The sequence below is a fragment of the Orbicella franksi genome, chromosome 3 (genome assembly GCF_964199315.1).
Source record: "Orbicella franksi chromosome 3, jaOrbFran1.1, whole genome shotgun sequence".
NCBI classification, from domain to species: domain Eukaryota; kingdom Metazoa; phylum Cnidaria; class Anthozoa; order Scleractinia; family Merulinidae; genus Orbicella; species Orbicella franksi.
The window spans coordinates 2,939,083-2,959,451 of record NC_138147.1 but is presented as its reverse complement, the minus strand read 5'-3'; the positions used below and the strand labels follow the sequence as shown (position 1 = coordinate 2,959,451).

The window sequence follows — 20,369 nt, the reverse complement described above, 5'->3', positions numbered from 1 at the left end:
GGCTCAGGCGCGGGCACCGGCGTTTTTTTGTCGAATGCGGCCTTGGCCATAGCCTTGAGCTCTTCACGTTTGTAATAAATCCCGACCAGTGAAACGACTATGCTGGCAACTGCAAGCCATTGGGTGGTGCTGAGGCCGCTATTTTTTTTCTCCGCTGTACTTGGAGCTTTCGCCTTCTGTAGTCGGGGCTGGTTCAGGAGCAGCTGCGGCGGCATTCGCCTTATTTTCCGCGAGATAAGCCTCGGCCGCTTTCTTCTGTTGCTCCCGTGCCAGCCGCGTTCTTTCAGCAACCATTTTTCCAGCAGCCACACGCTTTTGATTTTTTACGCGCTACGTGGTTGCAGTCGGAGTTGTCGCTTGCTGTGTGATATCGCCGACAGGTGATGTTTGGGTCTCGACCTGAGGTGCCCTCTCGGATTGTTCGGTAGACATTCTGAAACAAATGCGTATTCTAAGGAAATGAAAAAAGTTTAATGAACAACAATTTTTTGTCAGCAAGCCCTCAGCAGTTGTTGATGATTGGTGACCACTCATTTTGTAGTTGCTGAGCCGGGTACTTCATCAATACCCTCAAGCGGATAGCCGTATTCATCGCGAGAAGGGTGGCTCTGCTCCGACAACTGTGGACTAAAATCAACACGTTTTGTGGTGATCAGCGCCGCGTTGGCCGCAGCAAGAAACCGGCCGCACTTCAAAGCAAGGTTGCCGGCCAGATTGGAGAACTCTTTGTTTATGATGTAGTCGTTTCTCAGTTCTTTTTGGTAAACGTCGATGTCTTTGATGTTAACTGCCATTCCGACCGCTTTGGATACAAGAAAAATGAAGCTGTCGATTAGGCTTTCTGTTGTCTTTGAGCCCACGTAAGTCTCGTAGCGTTTGGTGTATTTCTCTACCTCTTTGTCGCTCAGGCGCTTCACCTGCTCGTGGGTTAACTGCACTCCGATGGCCTCTTTGGCTTTGCCTGTGGACACCAGCACGGCCAGTTGCTCAAGAAGAGCAGGAATGTCAGGTTCTGGGGAGGTTGGAACTAGGACACCTGCTGAACCACTCGGCTCGTGCTCGGTTTGAAGAAGGTTCATAACTTCTGCTAACGCGGCCTCTTCTTCAGCCATTGTGCAAGGCTATATACAGCTTTAATTTTTTTATTCAAATAACTTTACCCCGTAGGGGTGGTGAAGCGCGAACACGAGGTAAGAGAACTTTCGCTCTTTCAGCTTTGAAACCAGACCTTTGTACTCATCCTGAGAGAGTTCGCCGGCGTAATCATCGAAGATGGCTTTCGTGGTCCTGGCCGAGGGGGTGTAAAAGAGAACGATCGCCGCAACGTTCTCCCGGAAGGAAGCTGTTATGCCGGTCATCTTCTGGGTCAGCACCCAAACGCTGATGCCCATATGTCGGGCAGAAAAGGCGAGATTCACCAACTCGCCTGTACGCCCTTTCACATCTTTGGAGGCCGCGCAGTCGTCGAGGATTATGAGCGTGTTGGTGCCCTCGGAAAGCCATCTCATGAGCTTCAATCACTTTTCCACGGCGTGCTGGTCGCAGACTATCACATCCATTCTTGGATCGTTTTCGCCAAGCCGGTGGTAGATCTTGTTGTGCGTGAACGTCGGGCAGATGAGCACGATGTAGTCGAACTTGAAACGGAAAGGGCCGTAGATCTGGTCCACCACGAACCTCGATTTGCCTGAATTGGTCGGCCCAACAATGAGAGCGTTGAAGGGTATCTTGCTTGGGTCCATGTATATTAAAACTGTACAGATTCCAGCTGTCTGTCCATAAGGTTGAACTGGGAGTCGGAGATGACGAATACATGGCATTTCATGTTGCCTGAGCCTTCGGCTTTCCGCTCAATTTCCAGCTGAACACCGTCTGTACTGTTCACAATCCGCGTGCCGCTGCCGTGCATTTCCTGGTCCGTCATGGAGTGCATATCAATCACAAGCCCGAACTTATCCTCGGTGTAAAATTTTGTCATATTCATGTGCTCGGTTTTATTTTTCTCTTTCACAAACAAGTTGCGGGCCTCTTCCCACATGTCCTTGCCTTCGATGCCGTTGTTGTAAAGCATGTTTGGCGTGCCGTTGACAGTGACGCTGACTTTCGTCAGATCCGGGAAGATGAATTTTTCTGGATCTCTGTCGCCCGCAGTATACGGCTCTACAAACAGGAGGAGGAGGGCTTTTAGTGACCTTCTTTGGGCGTTGACTTTGATGTTGATCCTCGTGTCACCATTTGTTTTGTAGGTGACCTCTTTGTCATGCATCACGTGGTCGTAAAGGAACTCTTTGCCGCTGGAGTAAACGCTCCGCGCCTCGTCTGCCAGAGTCTTGCTGCGGATCATTTTGTACTCGAGCTGGATTTTTTCAGCTTGTATTTCAGCTGGGTTGTGTCGGAGCCTTTGACCACGTGTATAGCTTCGGCAAGTTTTACATCGAACGTGAGGTCGTTGTAAAGGGCCTGGGGGTAGAAAACGCCGCGGTCGGTTAAGATCTGATGGTCTAGCCTGATCCGGTACTTTTTTCCGTATACCTCGTTCAGCTTGTTTTCAGCGTCGACGCCCGAGGTTTTCTTGTCTCCCACGTCTGAGCGGATCTTGCATAGATCCTCGCTCTGAATCCCTTCGAGAATCCTGTTGTCTCGTTCTTCCTGCGAAAGAAAAAGGTCTTCGAAAGTTTTGTAGATGTCATACCCAACCGTGTCTTGCAGGATAGTGCCTGCAAACTTCACAACCAGTCTGTCAACGAGCGCCCGCGTGACGTTCTGGACAAGGAAGTTGTTGGCGTGCCCTCCAGAAAGGTCGATGTCAAAGACAAGCGCTAGCGAGCCCGGCACCAGAACCTCGTTCTCGTTCAGCTTGGGCGCGGAAACGTACAGCGTATTGCCGGGGTTGGCTTCAGAGGGGGTAAAGGTGATTCGATTGACCGCGCGCTCGGCCTTCATGGCGTATAATGTCTTTTCGTTGTACGTTGGGCGAAGGTTCTCTGGAACTGACATTGTATAATATCCCGGCGATTATTTTCTAATTTAAAAAATAACAGGCTTGAAATATATTGCTATGGCGGAAGGCGGTGGCGAATTTGGTTACAAAGCCCCGGACATTGACCTCAACGATGACGAACAAGAGGTTAACAGAACCCAACCTTCTGAACAGCCGGGCGCGGCATCCACTCCCTACCAAACTGGCGCTCCCTACAACGAGGGTGAAAAAACGGAAATGAGTACTTTTCATCACGAGCAGTCCGGCCTGCCTGACACTTCTTATGCCGAGACATCATTCATTGATTTAGAAAATATCCCTTTGCTCGAGCCTTTCATACATGACGATGACAAACCGGCCATGATTGAAAGGGCAAAAGAAAAAATCAAAAGTTGGTTCCCGAAGGTAGACTTCAAAAAATTGGGCCCAACTGGTTTCAGCAAAAAAGGTACTCAAACTGAGATCGTTTCATTTGGCCTAAGGGGAGGTGAGTCTAAAATTTTCAAGATTGACGACCAAGGGTTGCAAAAAAGTTTCACAGACGCGAAAAAAACAGCTCTGGGGCCAAGAGCTGAAGACATCATTGCTGAAGACCGCGACACCATCAGAGAACAACGCCAAAGACTGGTAGAGGCAGAGAGCCAACTACAACAGGCGGAAACACTCGCTTCGCAAAGAGAAGAGGAAAAGAAAGAAATCGAAGTTCTGAGAGGTAAAATCGAGAGAACTGATGTTCAGATTGATGCCATTCAGAGTAATCATGGTTCGAATCTTGAAAGTGAAGCAGAGCTGCGTAGGCTGAAAGAACTGAAAAAGAACTATCAAAAAGATCTTGAAAACAAGAAAAAAGAATTGGACTCGCTTACAAAAAAAGCAATAAACAGAGAAAAAGAACAAGCCAAGGTTGACAGACTCAGGGCCAGCCTCGCAGCAAAAGAAAGTGAAACAAACGCCATGGAAGAAAGGCTCAACCAAACAAAACCGTTGGACGACATGAAAGAGTAGGAAAGCGAGCTGCAGCGCCAAAACGAGGAAGACCAGGCAATCATCCAAGATGAGAATGCCTCGCCCTCCGACAAAGAAGATGCAAGAGAGAGGGTGGCAGGAAGAAACGAGGAGCTCGCGCGTTTGCAAACTCAGATCGCGGAAATGGAAAGGGGGCGGCCTCTCTTGGAAAGGGTAAAACAGATCTTCAAAAAATATGGCGTGACATTGACCGCTATTCTTATCGCCGCCGGGACCACAATCGGAGCTGTCATCGGGGCCCTCACCAGAGGTTTGAAAGTCACCGGCAAAGCTTTGGGAAATGGCCTCAAAGATATTGCCGCGAAACTTGGTTCTCTGCTGCCCGGGCTGATTGGCTCGATTGTGAGCTTCCTTTTCAAAGCTGCGGGCCAAGTCGTCGGATTTCTGGCCGAGCATACCTGGCTGCTTATTCTTGCCGCGGTGGCGTTTTTGTTCGAACAATATTTTAAGAAGCAGCGTTAACTTTACCGCCAAGCCATGAACAGCAAAGCCGATGATCCTACTACACCGACAATTACCGCTGTTTTGTTTATTTCGTGTTGCGGTGTTTTATCTGAAACCGTGGGCTCTGTTTTTTGCTCCGTTGGCTGTGCTTTCTGATTTTCGGTGGAAGAGGGTTTTTTTGATTCGGCTTTCGCGGCTTTGTGTATCGGGTTGGACAGGTGGCTGTTGGGAGGGTTAATTTTTGACGGGCCGCCTGCCATGAGTTTGAGCGCAGATTTTTTTGTCTCCTGGTTTACCTCGTTGTTGACCCCCAGTTTCATCCCAGATACCGCCTGTTTCAGCTTGTTGCTGTAACCGATTCTGCTTGCGGTGTTGATTATCATTTGTGCGGGCATGAGCCAGGCCAGGGGGGCTACAGAGAGATTGAGCCTGACCTTCGCTTGATCCACCACGAGCTGGTACCTTTGCACGCTCTTGGCCAAGTCGGGCTGTCTGATCGCGTCTTCTACCAGTACCAGGAACTCGCTCTGGGCTTCTCTTGCTCGGCTACCAGAACCGAGAATGCTGCTGCGGACGTTGACTTGCGCGCCCAGAATGCAGTAAACGAAAGCTTCGATCGACTGATTTATTCGGGCCAAGCCCGCCTGCGTCAAACCTGATGCTGTGTTTGGCGCGAACCAGTCCGATTGGGTATCAGAAGCGACCCCCGGTTCGATGTAATAAATCAAGTCTCCTTGAATAGCTCTGCCGCCTTCATCGCTGAATTTGTTCCATCTCGGGTATTTATAGTCGGTTTTCGACGCGCCGGCGCCGGACACGTAAACATAAACGCTTCCCAGACCGTGGTTTCCCCGTGCGTGTAGCGGAAACCGCTCGAGGGGTCTATACCGAACTCGTTGCATAGCCTTTTGTACGAAGCGACGTCATAATGATTGTTGAATTGGTTGAAAGGCGGGTCTCCTGGCAAAGCGCTCATGCTCTGAATTCCTCCTAGCTGGTACAAAATGCGCCTGACCGTGAAGTACACGTGGAATTTGTAGAAAGCTCTTATCTGCGGGCGGAGATTCATCCCGTTGTCAAAGATTTCGCGAGAAACTCCGCAACCTTGTGTCGCGCAGAAAACCGCGAAGTTGAGCTGTTGCGGCCAATATTTCATGTCAGGCCCTCCTAACCAGTGTTTTGATTCGGTTCCAGAAGTGTGCCTGAGTTTGTTTTTTTGGAATATTTCTCGAAATTTTGTCGTGAAATATTGGTCAGGCGTGACGTAGATTTGGATTGCGTCGTTGAATATTTTCTTCAAGCTTGGCGCTTTTCCGTCGAAAGGTACCGCAGGGATGGGCAGGGAAACTTTTGAGCCAAGTGGCGACAGTTGGTAAGGAAAACCTCCACTGTCTCCCAAACCAAGCGCCTTTTTCATTTCCGCGCTCCAGTATTTTCTGTCTGAGCCGAAGACGCTTTGAAGCGAGCCTTCGCTTTCTTTGAAAAGCACCTCTGCGGTTACGTTGTTTTTCTCGTCGATCATTTCTTGTGAAATGAACCTGCTTTTGTCCGCTTTTGGAAAGCGGTTTAAAAAGTTTGTCCACGCCTTTTTCTTCGCAGCATCTTCTTTTTTCAAAAACTTGGGATCATCAAACCCGGGATCTTGATCGATATCGTCCCACCGATTCGGCATTTTATTTGAACACAATTTTATTTGTTGAATATAAAAATGGTTGTTCTCACTATTGTCACGCAAGAGAACGAAGGGACAATATCTTTTGAAGAACCGATACCGAAAGTGCATTTCATGAAACTCATATCTTGTAGTTTATTCAACAGCTGGGACACTTTGAAAAAAGAAGGTTCGGCCTCCTTGGGAGATAAAAACAAAGATATAGCTTTGTCAGTTAGTAAATTACCCCCAGGACATTATAATTTAGAAAGCTTGGCAAAAGAAATAGACGGTCTGTTCGCATAATATAAATATGACCTTGTAACAGAAATAAATAAACCTGTTGGCCAGCTTGTAATAAAAAATTTTGGGTTAAAACCGATTGAACTTGATCGCGATTTAGCCAATTTGTTTAATATTAGGCGAAATTTGGGTTTTATAACATTCGTAAAAAGGCTTACAGCTCCAACGACATATTTTATTCATTGTAATTTGATCGACACAGAACGGAATCTATTCAATGGCAAAAGGTCAGATGTATTAGCCCTGTTTGATGTGAAAGGGAAGCCTTATGAAAAGGTAAGCTACCAGAGTTCTCCGCAACAGGTTTTGCGAGACTGCTCTACAGACGAGTTTATAAATAGCATCACCATTAGCGTGAAAGATGAAAATGGCGCACTCTTTGATTTCAAGGGCTTCTCGCTTCTTTTTGAATTAGAGTTAAATTAAATTTCTATATATACGCCATGTCTTCAGCAAATCTGTTACCTCCAAGCGCGCCGCCTGCCGAGAATGAAAGAAGAATCTATCCAAGCCTTCCCGAAACGACAAATGCCGAGAATTTCCGGCTAACTGAGATAAGTAAAATTGAAAAAGAAATATCTGCTGAGGTTGAGCATTACAGGCTTGTGTTGAAAAAATATAAAAAAGCCCGGAAAGCGCTTCACTATTCCGTGGTTGGCCTTGGCGCCGTCACGGCAGCTCTGTCTTCTGGGGCTGTTGCAACATCACTCACTGGCGTTGGAATTGTTATCGGCGCGCCTGTTGCCGGGATAGCAGCTTTATCTGGCACAGTTTCCACTGGCCTGTCCGTTGTCAACAAGAAGCTTGAACGCAAAGTTAATAAGCACTCGAGAATCCATTCTCTGGCTATTGCAAAACGTGACTCGATAAACTGCTCTGTCTCACAAGCTCTGAATGATAATCGGGTTTCTGACACGGAGTTTCAACTGATCACACGTGAAATGCAGAAATATCGCCAACTTAAAGAGACTTTACGCTCAAACTTTGCGTAAATACAAACAAATCCAATCCAGCCAGATATTGAAAAAATAAGAAACCAGGTTCGGAACCAGGTTTGGGAAGAATATAAAAAAAAACTTGCGGATTAAAGCACAAATTTGAACTAAATTTTGAGCGAAAAAACACAAAACTATCTCTTAGTCTTATTAAAAACAGATGATTGTGTTACACCGCGTTACCTTCACGCGTGACGTTGCGTGACTGGGTTACGTTACTGTCACACGCGACGTTGCGTGACAGGTCACACAAAAGGGCAAAAGCCCTATCGGGGGTGCTCGTTGGCTGTTCTTGCCTAGCCCCGGCTAGGACTTTTCCCGCCGCTGACAAGGCGGCTGTCGCCCGTTTTACCTCCGGACGAGGTCTGAGATCCCGAGGGACCTTTGAGCACCCCCAGTCTCCACTGGGCCGGGGCGGGCTCACCCCGGGTTGTCACCGTGGACGGTCTCACCCCATACCCCTGACAAGCGCCTGTACGTGCCGTAACAGGAATCAGAGGTGGCCACCCTCACATCCAAAAGCACCGTCATTTGCTCGCTGATAAATAGTATAATTCTTCAAGCTATATACATTGATCCAGTCGCCTCCCCTTTCACTTGTGGTGTTGTACGGGTCCGCAAATGATCCCAGGACCGCAAATGATCCCGGACCGCAAATGATCCCCAAATTGAACCGCAAATGATCCCGGAGCGGAAATGATCCCCATATTGGACCGCAAATGATCCCGATCAAAAAATAAGGAATGGCATGGATGGTGGGATGGTGTGGATAGGGAATTGGCGTACGTGAATACCGATGTTTTTATTAAAGCCATCTTATAATTATAATGGCTTACAACTTGATTTTTTTTTTTGCATACTTTCGACTAAACTTTGTTGCTAACTACGATGTTATGAATATCACCACTCAATCATCAAAACACGACTTGGCTTACATTTCTTTGCAATTGTCAGTAAAATTATGATCAGTGCAACACACGCTACATATCCTCCTTTGTTAAAAATTGATATTTCGGTGTTATAGTTAAATCACATTTTATCAACCATTAACTCCACTCGCCTAAAGTTTTAAACTAACCATGAAGCAACTATTATGGAAGACGCTGTCACCTGAGTAGACCCACAAGCCTACAACGCTTCATCACTCTGTAAAACATCTAGTGTGTAGCACTGGAAATTTGAACAAATTTATTTTGTAATTTTTACTAGGTCGTATTTTGGCTTTAATTCCTCGGAAATGACTACTTGAGTATTCTAAGAAGCCAAAATTCCAAGCTATAGTTACGAAGTTCAGCTTCATGACCACGCAAGGCCAAGGCTTGCACTTCGTTTTGTCAATTAGCTGTTTGATAGATGTTTGATACTATCGCCACCGGCATTTCGAGAATGTTTACAAGTATGTGTTTTTCTAAGGCATAAGAGGCGGTATATTTATATCTGTTTACAATTAGCGTGCTTCGTTTGGAAACCAGAGCATTTTGAATTTCAGGGTTATGGAGCTGGCGTGACACAAGGCTACGATTGAGTTTGTTGAAAAATATATACTTATCTCATGATTTTGAGCCTTTTTAGAAGTTAGAGCATTAGGAAGAGTGCTTATATAAATGCTTGTTTGTTTAGTACTGATAATCAGTCACCTAGAAAGCCAAAGTAAGTTCCAGATGTTTACACTATATTCCGGCCGCCATATTGGTGTACCACGGATGTACGTACACCAACATGGCGTTTTCTTACTGGACTCTGTAAATTTCTGGGAAACATTTGCGACGAATATCTGAAGTTTGGGGAAACGCACAGGCCTAAAACTAGGGGAAGTGTCTTATTTAGTTATCTTCCACAGCGTACATCACAATTTCTTACCTTTTTCCATTGGTTGGTTTTGGATTTATTATTTTTTTTTATTGCGTGACAGTGAAAACGATCTGCACCCTTCGAAGAACAAAACAGCAACTGTAGAATATTTTTTTTGCAAAATGATAAAATATGTTTTTTAGTTCATTATTTTTGTACATGTTCTCACCTTCCTCCGATATAAATCCATGCCATTCCTTATTTTTTGATCGGGATCATTTGCGGTCCAATATGGGGATCATTTCCGCTCCGGGATCATTTGCGGTTCAATTTGGGGATCATTTGCGGTCCTGGGATCATTTGCGGACCCGTACAACTTTCTACACCCGTTTGGCAGGAAGAGGTCAGACAGATAACATATCAAGTCGTTGAAGCCATGCGAGAAGCAGAGGAAACTTAAACGGGCTCGATTGAGTCCCTTGTTCAAGGAATATCACATGTTACGAGCGATCGAACGCTGCGATCAAATCTTGCTATTTTCTCGTTTCCTCCCGCTCGCTTCACTTCGGCAGCTTCTGTGGTGAAAAAATAACTTACAGCGCGTTGACTGAGCGTATTTTTTTTTTTGTAAATTCTGTTCTGGTTCGTTTTTTCGGCCCAAACAAAAAAATCTTGAGTTGTCCTCCATGTTTTTCAGTACTGCTCGTCCAAGGGCCTGGGGAATATTTGGTTCCAGTCTTCTGAGAAAAACGTCACGCAACTCGCAGATTTCAAAACAAAACTTTTGCTTCGAACGAAGGTTGCTGCTATGCTTGATCCCAGGTGAAACCCCTCCTTTTTCAGCACACACTTATTAAATTCCTGCTCGGAACCACTCATGCCAATTATAACCATCCCAGGAGCATACTTTCAAAAAATTCTTGTACTCAGGGCTGGCTTCTATGAGAGGTATTAACTCCATCGGCGGGCTTAGAGATGGTTTATAAAGGGCCCCCTCCCTTTCGAAACAGGGGAAACAACAGCCCTCGAAAAAGCAGTCCGGATATTCAAAACAAATTATCATTGGTGCAATCTGCTGCCTGTATTGGCAGAAAGGCAGTTTTGAAATATGCTCGTGGACCTTGTCCCAACCCAAATCCGCTCGCTGGCAAAGCTTTATGGTGACATAATCTTTGTACATTTTCTCGCGAAGCTCTGGAGGGAGGTTTTGAAAGGCCTCGGAAAGTTGACAGTTGCTTGATCGCAGAACATCGGACGAATATCTTGCGGCAGCCATGTCGGCGTATATACTGTGCAGATACTTGTTCAATACGAAAAAAATTCTGGCGCATTTTTGTATATAATCAGTGCAGGCATTTCTTCAAGAAAAAGAATTTGTGTGCCGATTGATTACAGACGTTACAGCTTCGCTGCGCCGCTCGCGCGATTTTATTTTTGTGACACACACATGTAAGGTGAGGGTTCTGGTCGCTGATTTTCTTGGTTTTTTTTTTCCCGAACCTCGGGGTGGGGTGGGGTGGCGGGGTTCGGGGAAAGGCTGCAAGAATTTCTGCGCCAGAACCCTCACCTTACATGTGTGTGCGTCGCTAGCACATAAAAACAGAACTGTACAAAAAGAAATACGTACTGCCCTTTGGACATGTAACGCAATTCCACACACCCCGGCGTTGATTAACCTAAAGAACACACTCATGGAGATATGGCACTTTATACAGGATCAACAACTAAGAGAAATTGTCAAGGAGTCCCCATTCCTCTTGCCCCCCTCCCCCCCCCCTACCCTCTCACCTTAGCTCATATCGCAAGGGAAAATCCATTAAAGACACCCTAGTAAAAGCTAAGCTGTTGAAGGTTTTAGAAGTAATTCGTGCGGATCCATTAACTGAAGAAATTTATCAATTAACTTAAATTTACTCTATCTAAATCCTCCTCAAAAAACAGCCCAAAGGAAATAAAGAAAAGTGTGACTACGACTGCGGACCTTTTTGTATTATTTGGAGTTATAGAAATACAATCTTTAACTAATCATATGTGGAAAAACCTCATAGACATGATAGAAATCGAGAGCAAATAAACTAATTGTTTCTGTAGAATTCTTAATGTCTTAGGTTTGAAATTTGCAGTCCTGTACACGCTCCCATCAGTTTTTCCAAATTTTTAAGAAACCCGTGAATGTTTTACGGAAGACTATTAACTACTGATTATCTACTGTCTCTGTAAATTTTCCTTTAAAACTTCGGGAAAACGCAAAACGTCGCCATTTCTCAGAAGACCTACAGCCTCTGCAAACAAATAGCTGATAGTGTACGATACCTCAGCCAATCAGAACGCAGCATTTACATTAGTGTACGAGTAGAATTCCACAAAATAAGAATATAGACGACATTGAAAAGCTTTTTTTTTTAAATTTTTCAACTGCATGTTTTCTTCATAGTCACTACACAGTCTGGTTCTCGTATGGCCGAAAGACGACAGCTGTTAAAGGAGCAGTGCCTAACAAAACCACCAAATCCTTCCTTCATTGAAGAAGCTGACTTCTCTCGTTTTATCGTCATTGAAAAGTTAAAGTTTGTGTTCTGTTTCATACCCAAAGTTTCCTGCACAACTTGGAAGCGCGTCCTTTACAGAGTAAAGAACAAGGGTGAACAAGTAGTTTTTAATCCTCATAGTAAGAGACTGTTCTCTTGGCTTAAAGATTACAATGTTACCGAGAGGAAAAAGATCTTGAAGGGTTACTACAAAGCCATGTTTGTCCGGGAGCCTTTTGAGAGATTGGCATCGGCGTACCGTGACAAAGTGAATGATGTGTGGTTCAAACGATTTGTTATCCCCGACAAAACCACCGAAGAATTAAGGAAGGAAGCCGCGGTCCCATTTTCAACCTTTATAAAGAGCGTTCTTTCATCTAACGCATCAACTTTGCCAGGGCGTGGACATATTGAAGATCAACACTGGCGTTCTTACGAACAGATTTGTCCATGCGAGGTAGACTACGACTTCATTGGTCACTTTGAAAATCTTGCCGAGGAAGCGCCTCAGCTGTTAAAGATAATTGGTGTGGATGATTATGTAACTTTCCCCGAATATCGCCCATCGAAGGCGAAACCGCACGTATTAGAGTATTACTCCGAGCTGACGAAAGACGAAATATTTCAACTTGGCCGTCTGTTTGAATTGGATTTCAAGTTATTTGGATACGGCTTCCCTGGCCCATTAGACGAGGTTCTGAAAAACAAAACCACGATGGCAGAAAACTTATTTTAATAGAGCACATTCTTCGGCAGAGAGACTTATTTTAGCACGTAAGCTTCTTTGAGGAGGCGAATATTTCGTTTTGAGTTTAGGTAATTGTTGTTATGATTGGGTCGTTTTGTTAAGCAATTAGATCATGAGCTCGAGATTTCTATCGCGTGATAATTGACGAGGGCGCAGCCCAAGTCAACGTTCACGCATAGAAATCGAGAGCGAATAATCTAAAGGTTTTAGTATAAATCTACTAGTCGTTCAAACGTTATCTAAACGTTCTTCATAGACCCTTCGAAAACGCCAAGAAGTGGCCGTCATTTTGTTAACAAGCGCACACTGCTACGCTACTCACTGTCTATCACAGAATAGATAGTAAGTAGCGTAGCCAATCAGAGAACGGCATTCGTGATAGAACGCTAGTAGATTTTTACTAAATGGGAATATATAACGCCGTTGTCACTTGTCATTGTAGAACGGTGTTGACTTGGGTGTCGTTTAAACCAAAAACCAAAGTAATCAGTCGGGCCAGTAACAAAGAGCACATACCATTCACGGAACAAATCAAAACTCTAAGAAAATACACTTAGCCAAAAACCGGGAAAACGGCGAGTGAGTCATGATTGGTCAGTTAAATTTTACTGCTTGAGAATGTGAATACGAGGGTGTCGGTAGTACCTCGCCTTCAGTCATTTCAATGAATAGAATTCATTAAAATGAACAATTCTACAGGTGGGTTAATCTCAAATTTGACAATTTGAAGAATGGATACTTTTTTGCTTTTGTTAATAAGTACTTTCAGGATTCACTTGAAGTCATCTGTCAAACATGAGCTAACAATTTACAATCAATGCAATCAGGTCATTAAAAGTGATAGAAATTGTTAGAGGGCAAGTATCGGTATCAGAGGTCTGACTGTATTTGCCATTTTTGAGGGTTTCCACAGGTTGTTGTGTATTTTTGCGCTAAGATTGTAGAAAATTTGATATCCTCGTGGCAGTGTACAAAATGGGGTTGTTCCATACAAAACAGCTGAGGTGGTACAATGAGGTTTAAGTCTCTCTGTAAAGTCGCAGGAGAAACCTGAAAACTACCCCGGAAGATGCGTGTTGTTAAGTCCTACGGTTCTGTCATTGAAACCCTTCCGGTGTCAATCAAAGTCACTATTATGCCCATGTTCGTGGTGCAGTCCAGTCAACCGTCGGATTTAGTGTTTGAGAATGTGGCGTGGAGTTTTAAAACAATCGCTAAACGTAGTAAAGGAAAACCAGTGAAAACAAACACTAAATACTTCCCAGGGCTCAAGTTACAACAACTCGATTTAGTTTTGATCTATTAAATAAAACGGGTGTCAGTAAAAAACACAGACTTGGGGTCGGGGTCTCTTTTCTATAATTTTTTCTTTCTTTTTATCTTTTTTTTTCATTTTGTTTCTTTTCTTTTCTTTTTTTTTATTTCAAACGCCTTATTCTCGACGTGATTTGCATCAGCAGTGCATCATTACTATCTTCGCATATAAAGGAAATGAAATGCGATGGAGTTCATTAGTCAGGCTAGGTACATTATCGAAAACAAGAGAAGATCAAGCTGGGAGAATGAATCCCCCATATAGGCTCTATCCCCAAGACAATCTCCCCTAAGTTGTTTTCAGACATGGTACCAAGTTCTTCCTCGGATGTTACTCGCGCGTTGAGTGGATGTTTTCGTGGAGGGTTTGTTATGTGTCGCTTCGTTTCAAAGCCAAGGAAAACTTCCAACGCTGTGGTGATGCTTTCTTTGATATTTTAACACCAAAGAAGCAAAAGAGCTTCGGCTCTTGCTATATTTTTATATATTTCGAGACTTTAATAGGAGTTTAAAAAAGAGACAGATGTGTCCTGCCCAAACAATAAACTGAAAAACTGAATGAATTCCATTTCACGAAGACTTACTCGTCGAGATCGCTCTTTAACTCACTCCAATGCGATTTGGTACGATACAAATTAAACATAGGCAGTTAATATAAATCTGGCGATACAAAGTCTTTCGTCGATACTTACACATTTTTGGATCCTCCTCGGTAGTTCATACTTCTTCCGTAATCTTCTCGGTGTTATAACAACCTCGATACAACTCCGCTCCATTAAAATCCATCAAATATCAAAATGTCCGTTCAATTTCCCGATAGGCCGCCCCGCAAAGAAATATGGGTATCTGGAAAGATCCAGGTCCCTAGACAAGGGCCCAGGCCTTAGCAAATAATTCTAACAGTTAGTATATACAGTTCATACACTGGCACCCTGCAAACTCCACACCATTCAAACGAGAATGAAACTGTGCCAAAGTGGTCAAGGATTTGGTGATAGCTGGTAACTGGTTCCACATGTGGGCAATCTTAAACAGAAAGGAGTTGTGCATGAAAAGGCTGTTATACGCTGGCTGTACAACGTTTAAGCCACTACCTCGTAAATATTTTACGGGTACACAACCATGGTGAACAAAACATAATTTTTAGCGAGCAGTGTGTCTGAGCTTCAGGCAAAGTTAAATAGCGAAATGGTTTTACTTCTTAGTAACTTGAATTGACTCGCAGGAATAGAAATCAGACGGAGATACTTCAAAACGCTGGGTATATGAATACATTTTGTTTGACCTGTGGGAAACTTAGAATAGACTGGAGAATTTCAAAGGTGCGACTTGCCCATGCGTGGCTTATAACGATCGCGATTCTTTCGCTTCAGTTGAGGTCGACAAAAATTATTCGTTGACTCTACCCCGACGGAAACGTTTGTGTCACTGGTGGTCACGTGACCAGCCGCCACCTACGAGGGTCTCTCACCTTCAAGAGAGGCAAAGGGGAGAGAGCCTAAGATCGAGGTTAGTAGATTCTCTCTATAGTCTTTATGCCGCAATAGTTGTACATTTTCGTGTAGGCTTACATGACATCATTATTATACTTGTTCCAGAGCTAAGTAGATTATTGTGAAACTACCGTTGGCAAGTAACCTCGAAGTCACTGAGAGTCGTATAACTTCGGTAACATATATTTACAAATGCTACTTACTAAAGCTACAAAAACAATAGATGCACCAATAACGTGCTGCATGTAATGTGGTTTTTCTTTCTTTCTTTTTACGTATATTTTATTTCTGGGCCCGCGGTAAGTGCCTACGTAGCTGTTGCGATGTCCCTGCCAAACCTCTGCATATAGATTGTAATATTTTTTGTTTTTGTGTTTTTTTTTTTTTTTGTATCGTAAAGGCAAAGCTAATAAAATAAATAAATAAATAAATAATAGCCAAGAAAATGATACTATTCTAAATATAAACTATTCCAAATGCTCAGTCTGAGCAAGACGAAATAAACTCAGCAGAAACATTGCCTTGACGAGATGACTTTGTCGTTCTCTCGGGGAACCTTATTTAGCTGCTGGGTTTAATATGTCTGGAACGTCCGCTTTCAGAATCCACTGTGACAAGAATAATTCTTTTATATGTGATTGAACCATAAAAGCGATTAAAATTGTCACAGGTGAGACCTTATATTTACCTTCAAACACTGTTTAAATCTTTTGAAGGCGTTGCTTTTGCCTACACCATTGCAAAGGACGTTGCTGTCTCTTCATGTGTTCCGCAACACCTCACTGTCAAGGTAACTTGTTTTAATCTCCACCGGCCCAAATGTCACTCAGTGATGTCATATTCCCACCTCCCTGGGGCCGCATCAATAGGCCAGTTCCGAGATATATATTAAAATTCTAACTTGGCTCCGAGGCTTGGGGGAATAATACAGAAGGAATTAAGTTTTCGTCCCTGAACCTCCATTTTATTTCTTTTGTTTTATTCCCGTAAGCCTCGACCCCAAGTCAGAATTTTAACCTATCGAAAATCGCCAATTGGTCAAACGCTCGGCCGGGGTATGCCTGGAAAAGGGTATTGCTTGTAAATATTTGATCGATACACGTTCATAATTCTTGTAGAAAGCTATTCCCATATAACGTTAACAGCTGGCGATTCCGTTCAGAGGAGTCCGCGCCATGTACGCAAGATCGCTATTACGGAGCAAAACCCGCCTTATTTTCATTGTTATATTTGTATGCGTTGGTTTGTGGATCACTGACAAAGCCTTGTATCCAAAATCTTCTGGAGGTAGGGCTAAGCCATAGCTAGCGTAAAATGTAGACAGTAGCGACATATTCTAAACGCTTCAAACTTATACACCACACCATATAGATGACTCAAGCTCAAGACTGTAAACGGATCTCCGTATGCAAACATGGACATGACGCTGAGTTCCTCGATGATTATTAGGATCCACTAATGACTGCCTATTAGTTGAAATGTTCCGTTTCGTTTTATTGATTTCCTTTCCTTGTATTAAATCTAAAAGTGTGCTTTACGCCTTTCGCTACTCACTAGTACTGAGATTATTCGTTTCTATTGTTTGCGTCAACGCTTCAGTCGGTTGTTCGCTTATCATACCGTATAAGCAATTGAAATCTGGATCCAGGTATGTATAATTCTTGCCATGTTTGAAAACGGGGTCAAATGGTGAATTTTAATGTTAATAGAATTGAAAGAATTTGAGATACGATTGCTCTACAAAGAGCTTACGAAAATGACTTTATTCATTTCAATTGCACAGCAGTGTACATTTTGATTGACGTGGAAAGAAATTATAACTTACTGTCTTCCGCGGTGCCATTCATTTAATATTAAACTATCCTCTGCAGGGAAAAAATGTTTTCTCTTTCGTGTATTTTATTATATCTTGAATATTATTCACTTTTTGCACTCCGGCAGTTGGAAATTCGTACTGTCATTTTCCAACTCTCCGATAGATACGTTGACGGCAAAATAAACCTGGCAACAGAATTTCGCGGATTGTTATAATTGAAATTCAGTGTTAGCTCAAAACCACTCATTTCCAACTGTTATACGCGTAACTGGGAAAGAATATTTTTTATTGCTATATCATACAAATTTCTTTGACATTCTAATCATCATTCGATTCCTTCAAGTACAAGCAAGGTCACCAAGGAAACTCGCCTTCATCAGCTGTGAAACATCAAACACTCAAGGACGTTCGCGCTAAACTTTTTTGAAGTCGATAGATTTTTTTAAAATTTTTTCTTCAGTCAGATAATGAGTTACTTGTGTCAGAAATACAAAACAAAATGGGGGGTCACGGACTTCGTTTCAGTGATAAAGCGTGAGGAAAACTACCCTGATTTTGAAAAATTGGCGCACGTAATTCAGCATGGTCTACATGGTGATAAGTAGCAGCCCTCGTAAGGTCTCACATGAATGGCTTGCTACCCTTTGAGAGAACAATAGAACAAACAACAGAAAAATTGCCGACAGCCCTAAAACAATAACAGCTGCTAACAATGAAGAGAATTACAAGCTTACGAGAGCTGCTACAGGAGTTTATAGTTAAAAATATCGAAGGTAAGTTAACGGAGGCAAACGATCTAAGTCATACTTAGTAGAAGTGGGACTGTTGCGTAAATAATTCCAAATGCTGCCAACGTTTTCACAAAACTTAACCTTTCAAGAGGCATTTGAAACCGCCGGAATTCGATGGTGTATTGCAAAAAAATTCAAACTTTTTATCGATAGATTTCATTTATTTTTTCGCTAAACGTAGAAAATCGGTAGAGAAAACGATCCGTCAAACGAAAAATAGGGGTCACTGAACGTCCAAGATCGTTAATTAAATCTAGGCAAAGCTATAGCAATGGCCATCTGTCTTTTCATTGTTCATTCTATTACTTAGCGCGCGCGCTCATACATGACGTGGCGTGTGAATTTGCGTGCGCAGTTAGGATGCGCAGAAACAATTAGCTCACAACGAAATTTAGACACTGTGCTCAATACAATATCGTTCCGCTTTCCTCGTTTACCGTAAACTTCCGAAAGTAACGACCCTCGCTATTTTCGGAATTAGCAGCATTTGGGGCTCGTTATTTTCGGGGGGTGGTTACTTTCGAGGGGTCGTTTTACTTACTTTCGCAATCGAGGACTGGCGGACCAAGAAACGTTTTGTGCATATGGTACTACTGAGCATTTTTCTTACAAAATAAAAGACCAAAACTCGTAAAAAAACAGTTCTCGTTACTTTCGGAGGGATCGCTTCTTTCGAGGCTTGCTACTTTCGGGATTTGTTAGTGGGCACAATTAATTTTTTGAAGTTACTTTCGGGGCCGGGAGTCGTCACTTTCGGAAGTTTACGGCACCTCGGATTTCCCCGTTATCTCGACGTCAAGTCATTTTCCCTTAAATGTGCTTTTTCAGTCATCTGTTACCGGCTATCTGGAATCCCCAACTTTCTCAAAGTAGTATTTTTAATTTCGTTTCTCTTATGAGTGTGAGAGTGATAGAGGGGTTCAATTCTATAGTGATACATATTCAACGTAATCGGTATACATTGTGTTTTTTGATTTTTAGAGGAATTCCCTCTCTCCCTGTCTTGTTTGCCCCTGCTGGCACGAAGCCTAATGAAGTCAGTTTCGATCAAACTCTACCAAAGGCACAGCAACTATTTTCACTTAAGATCTGCTCGTCGAGTCTTTATAATAAAATAAGTCCTGTGGTACGGTCCTAGCTTAACACTGGTGTTTTTACTAGCTCGAAGAGGCTGCATTGTCAAAACATAGTTCATAAATTATCTTCAAGCTAGAAGCTTCCCTTTGTCTGCCACCGAAAACTGTGAGTTTCACAAAGCCGCCAGGGCAAAACAAAAAGATATTGATAAAGGACACGCCGTTTGGAAGAAGAACGCCAACACAGAAAACACCAGTCAAGGTCTAGAGAAATTCGTATTATCACTTTTCGACTTTCCCGTGGTACGTTCAAGACAAAATCACCGGAATTAATCACGGAGGTTGAGTGGAGTGACATGATAATTAAAATTCAGTGTCTCTCACAGAGCCACTCATTTCAAATAACTTGAATCGTTTGTTACAGGAGCAACTAGGAAAAAATGCTTTTGAGGTTTTCTTTCCAAACCGTTTTACATTAATTTGCTAAAATTTCTAGCATCCTATTTATGACGATCTTCTTTCACTCCGACAGTTGAAATTCTTTCATGGACAGATTGGGTAACCAAGGTCGAAACTTACATTATGCAACAAGTGAGACATTCAAGATAAAACGAAAGGAAATGTGAAAAAATTCCACAAAAAAGTGAACGATATTTCATTGTTAAACAAAGTTGCGAGGAGTTACTTATATTTTATTTTTGCCACTGTCGAGCAAGAAGTAATACTCGAGGATCTAACTTAGGGTCACAGGACAGGATACGAGATGAGCCTTTTTTTCGCTGCTACGATGAGGGATGGAAGGAAATTTGAAGGGGGATGCCGGGATTACAAGGCGCCGGCGAGACGAGGGGATTATTGATTTTTTTTCGTGCGAAAAACGGGATGTGAGACTGCCCTTTGTACCGCAATACCACCCGGTGTTGCCTAACCTAAAGGACACAGTTATGGAGACTAGCCTGGGTGCAGGCTCTCATCGTTGGTGGCACGAGCAAACGAGTAAAGCCGTCGGCCATTTTTAACGGTCGATGCCATCATTGGTAATCAAACCTTTCAGAATGGATGATGCCATATCTGCTTTAGTTTAGACCTGGACAAGGTAGAAACGGGTTATAATTTGTTGATGGAGTAAAACGCACTCACCAAATGCTTAATTGCATGTTCATATTCACACTGGTTTGCTTGCGGTTCGCTTTTATTTCATGGTTGGGGCAACTCTATCATTGATATTTAAGAAAGTCACTTTAGCAAAAATGAAACATTTTGTTACATTTTGTCCCTGGTTTGTTACATTTGTGAAATTTAGTTTAACTTGATCCTTTTTAGTTTGTTTTGGATTCGGTCTTTGTTGAAGCTTCCTGACGCCTCGATACGTCGGGGGATTTTATCCTTGTCTTTATCAGGGTACTTTTCCAA

General features: G+C 43.1%; 2 protein-coding genes and 2 pseudogenes across 2 annotated transcripts in view; 3 read left to right on the top strand and 1 right to left on the bottom strand.

Annotated features, from left to right (window-relative positions):
- Positions 1 to 20,369, top strand: part of LOC145480659 (gonadotropin-releasing hormone II receptor-like) — a 125,091-nt gene that overhangs the window by 21,277 nt on the left and 83,445 nt on the right. The window lies entirely within an intron of this gene.
- LOC145480657 (uncharacterized) lies at positions 1,081 to 3,093 on the bottom strand (annotated as a pseudogene).
- Positions 3,297 to 4,942, top strand: LOC145482961 (uncharacterized; annotated as a pseudogene).
- On the top strand, positions 10,166 to 12,454 carry LOC145480514 (carbohydrate sulfotransferase 11-like). The gene is made up of 2 exons (XM_081458758.1): positions 10,166 to 10,337; positions 11,625 to 12,454. Exons 1-2 carry the CDS (start codon positions 10,166 to 10,168, stop codon positions 12,452 to 12,454), a joined length of 1,002 nt encoding a protein of 333 aa, XP_081314884.1.

Excerpts from the sequence above, each read along its gene's own strand:
- LOC145480514 (XM_081458758.1), top strand. The coding sequence starts at position 10,166 with ATGGTTTATAAAGGGCCCCCTCCCTTTCGAAACAGGGGAAACAACAGC. Across the intron at positions 10,338-11,624 it reads CAACCCAAATCCGCTCGCTG|TCACTACACAGTCTGGTTCT; the intron begins GCAAAGCTTTAT and ends TTTTCTTCATAG.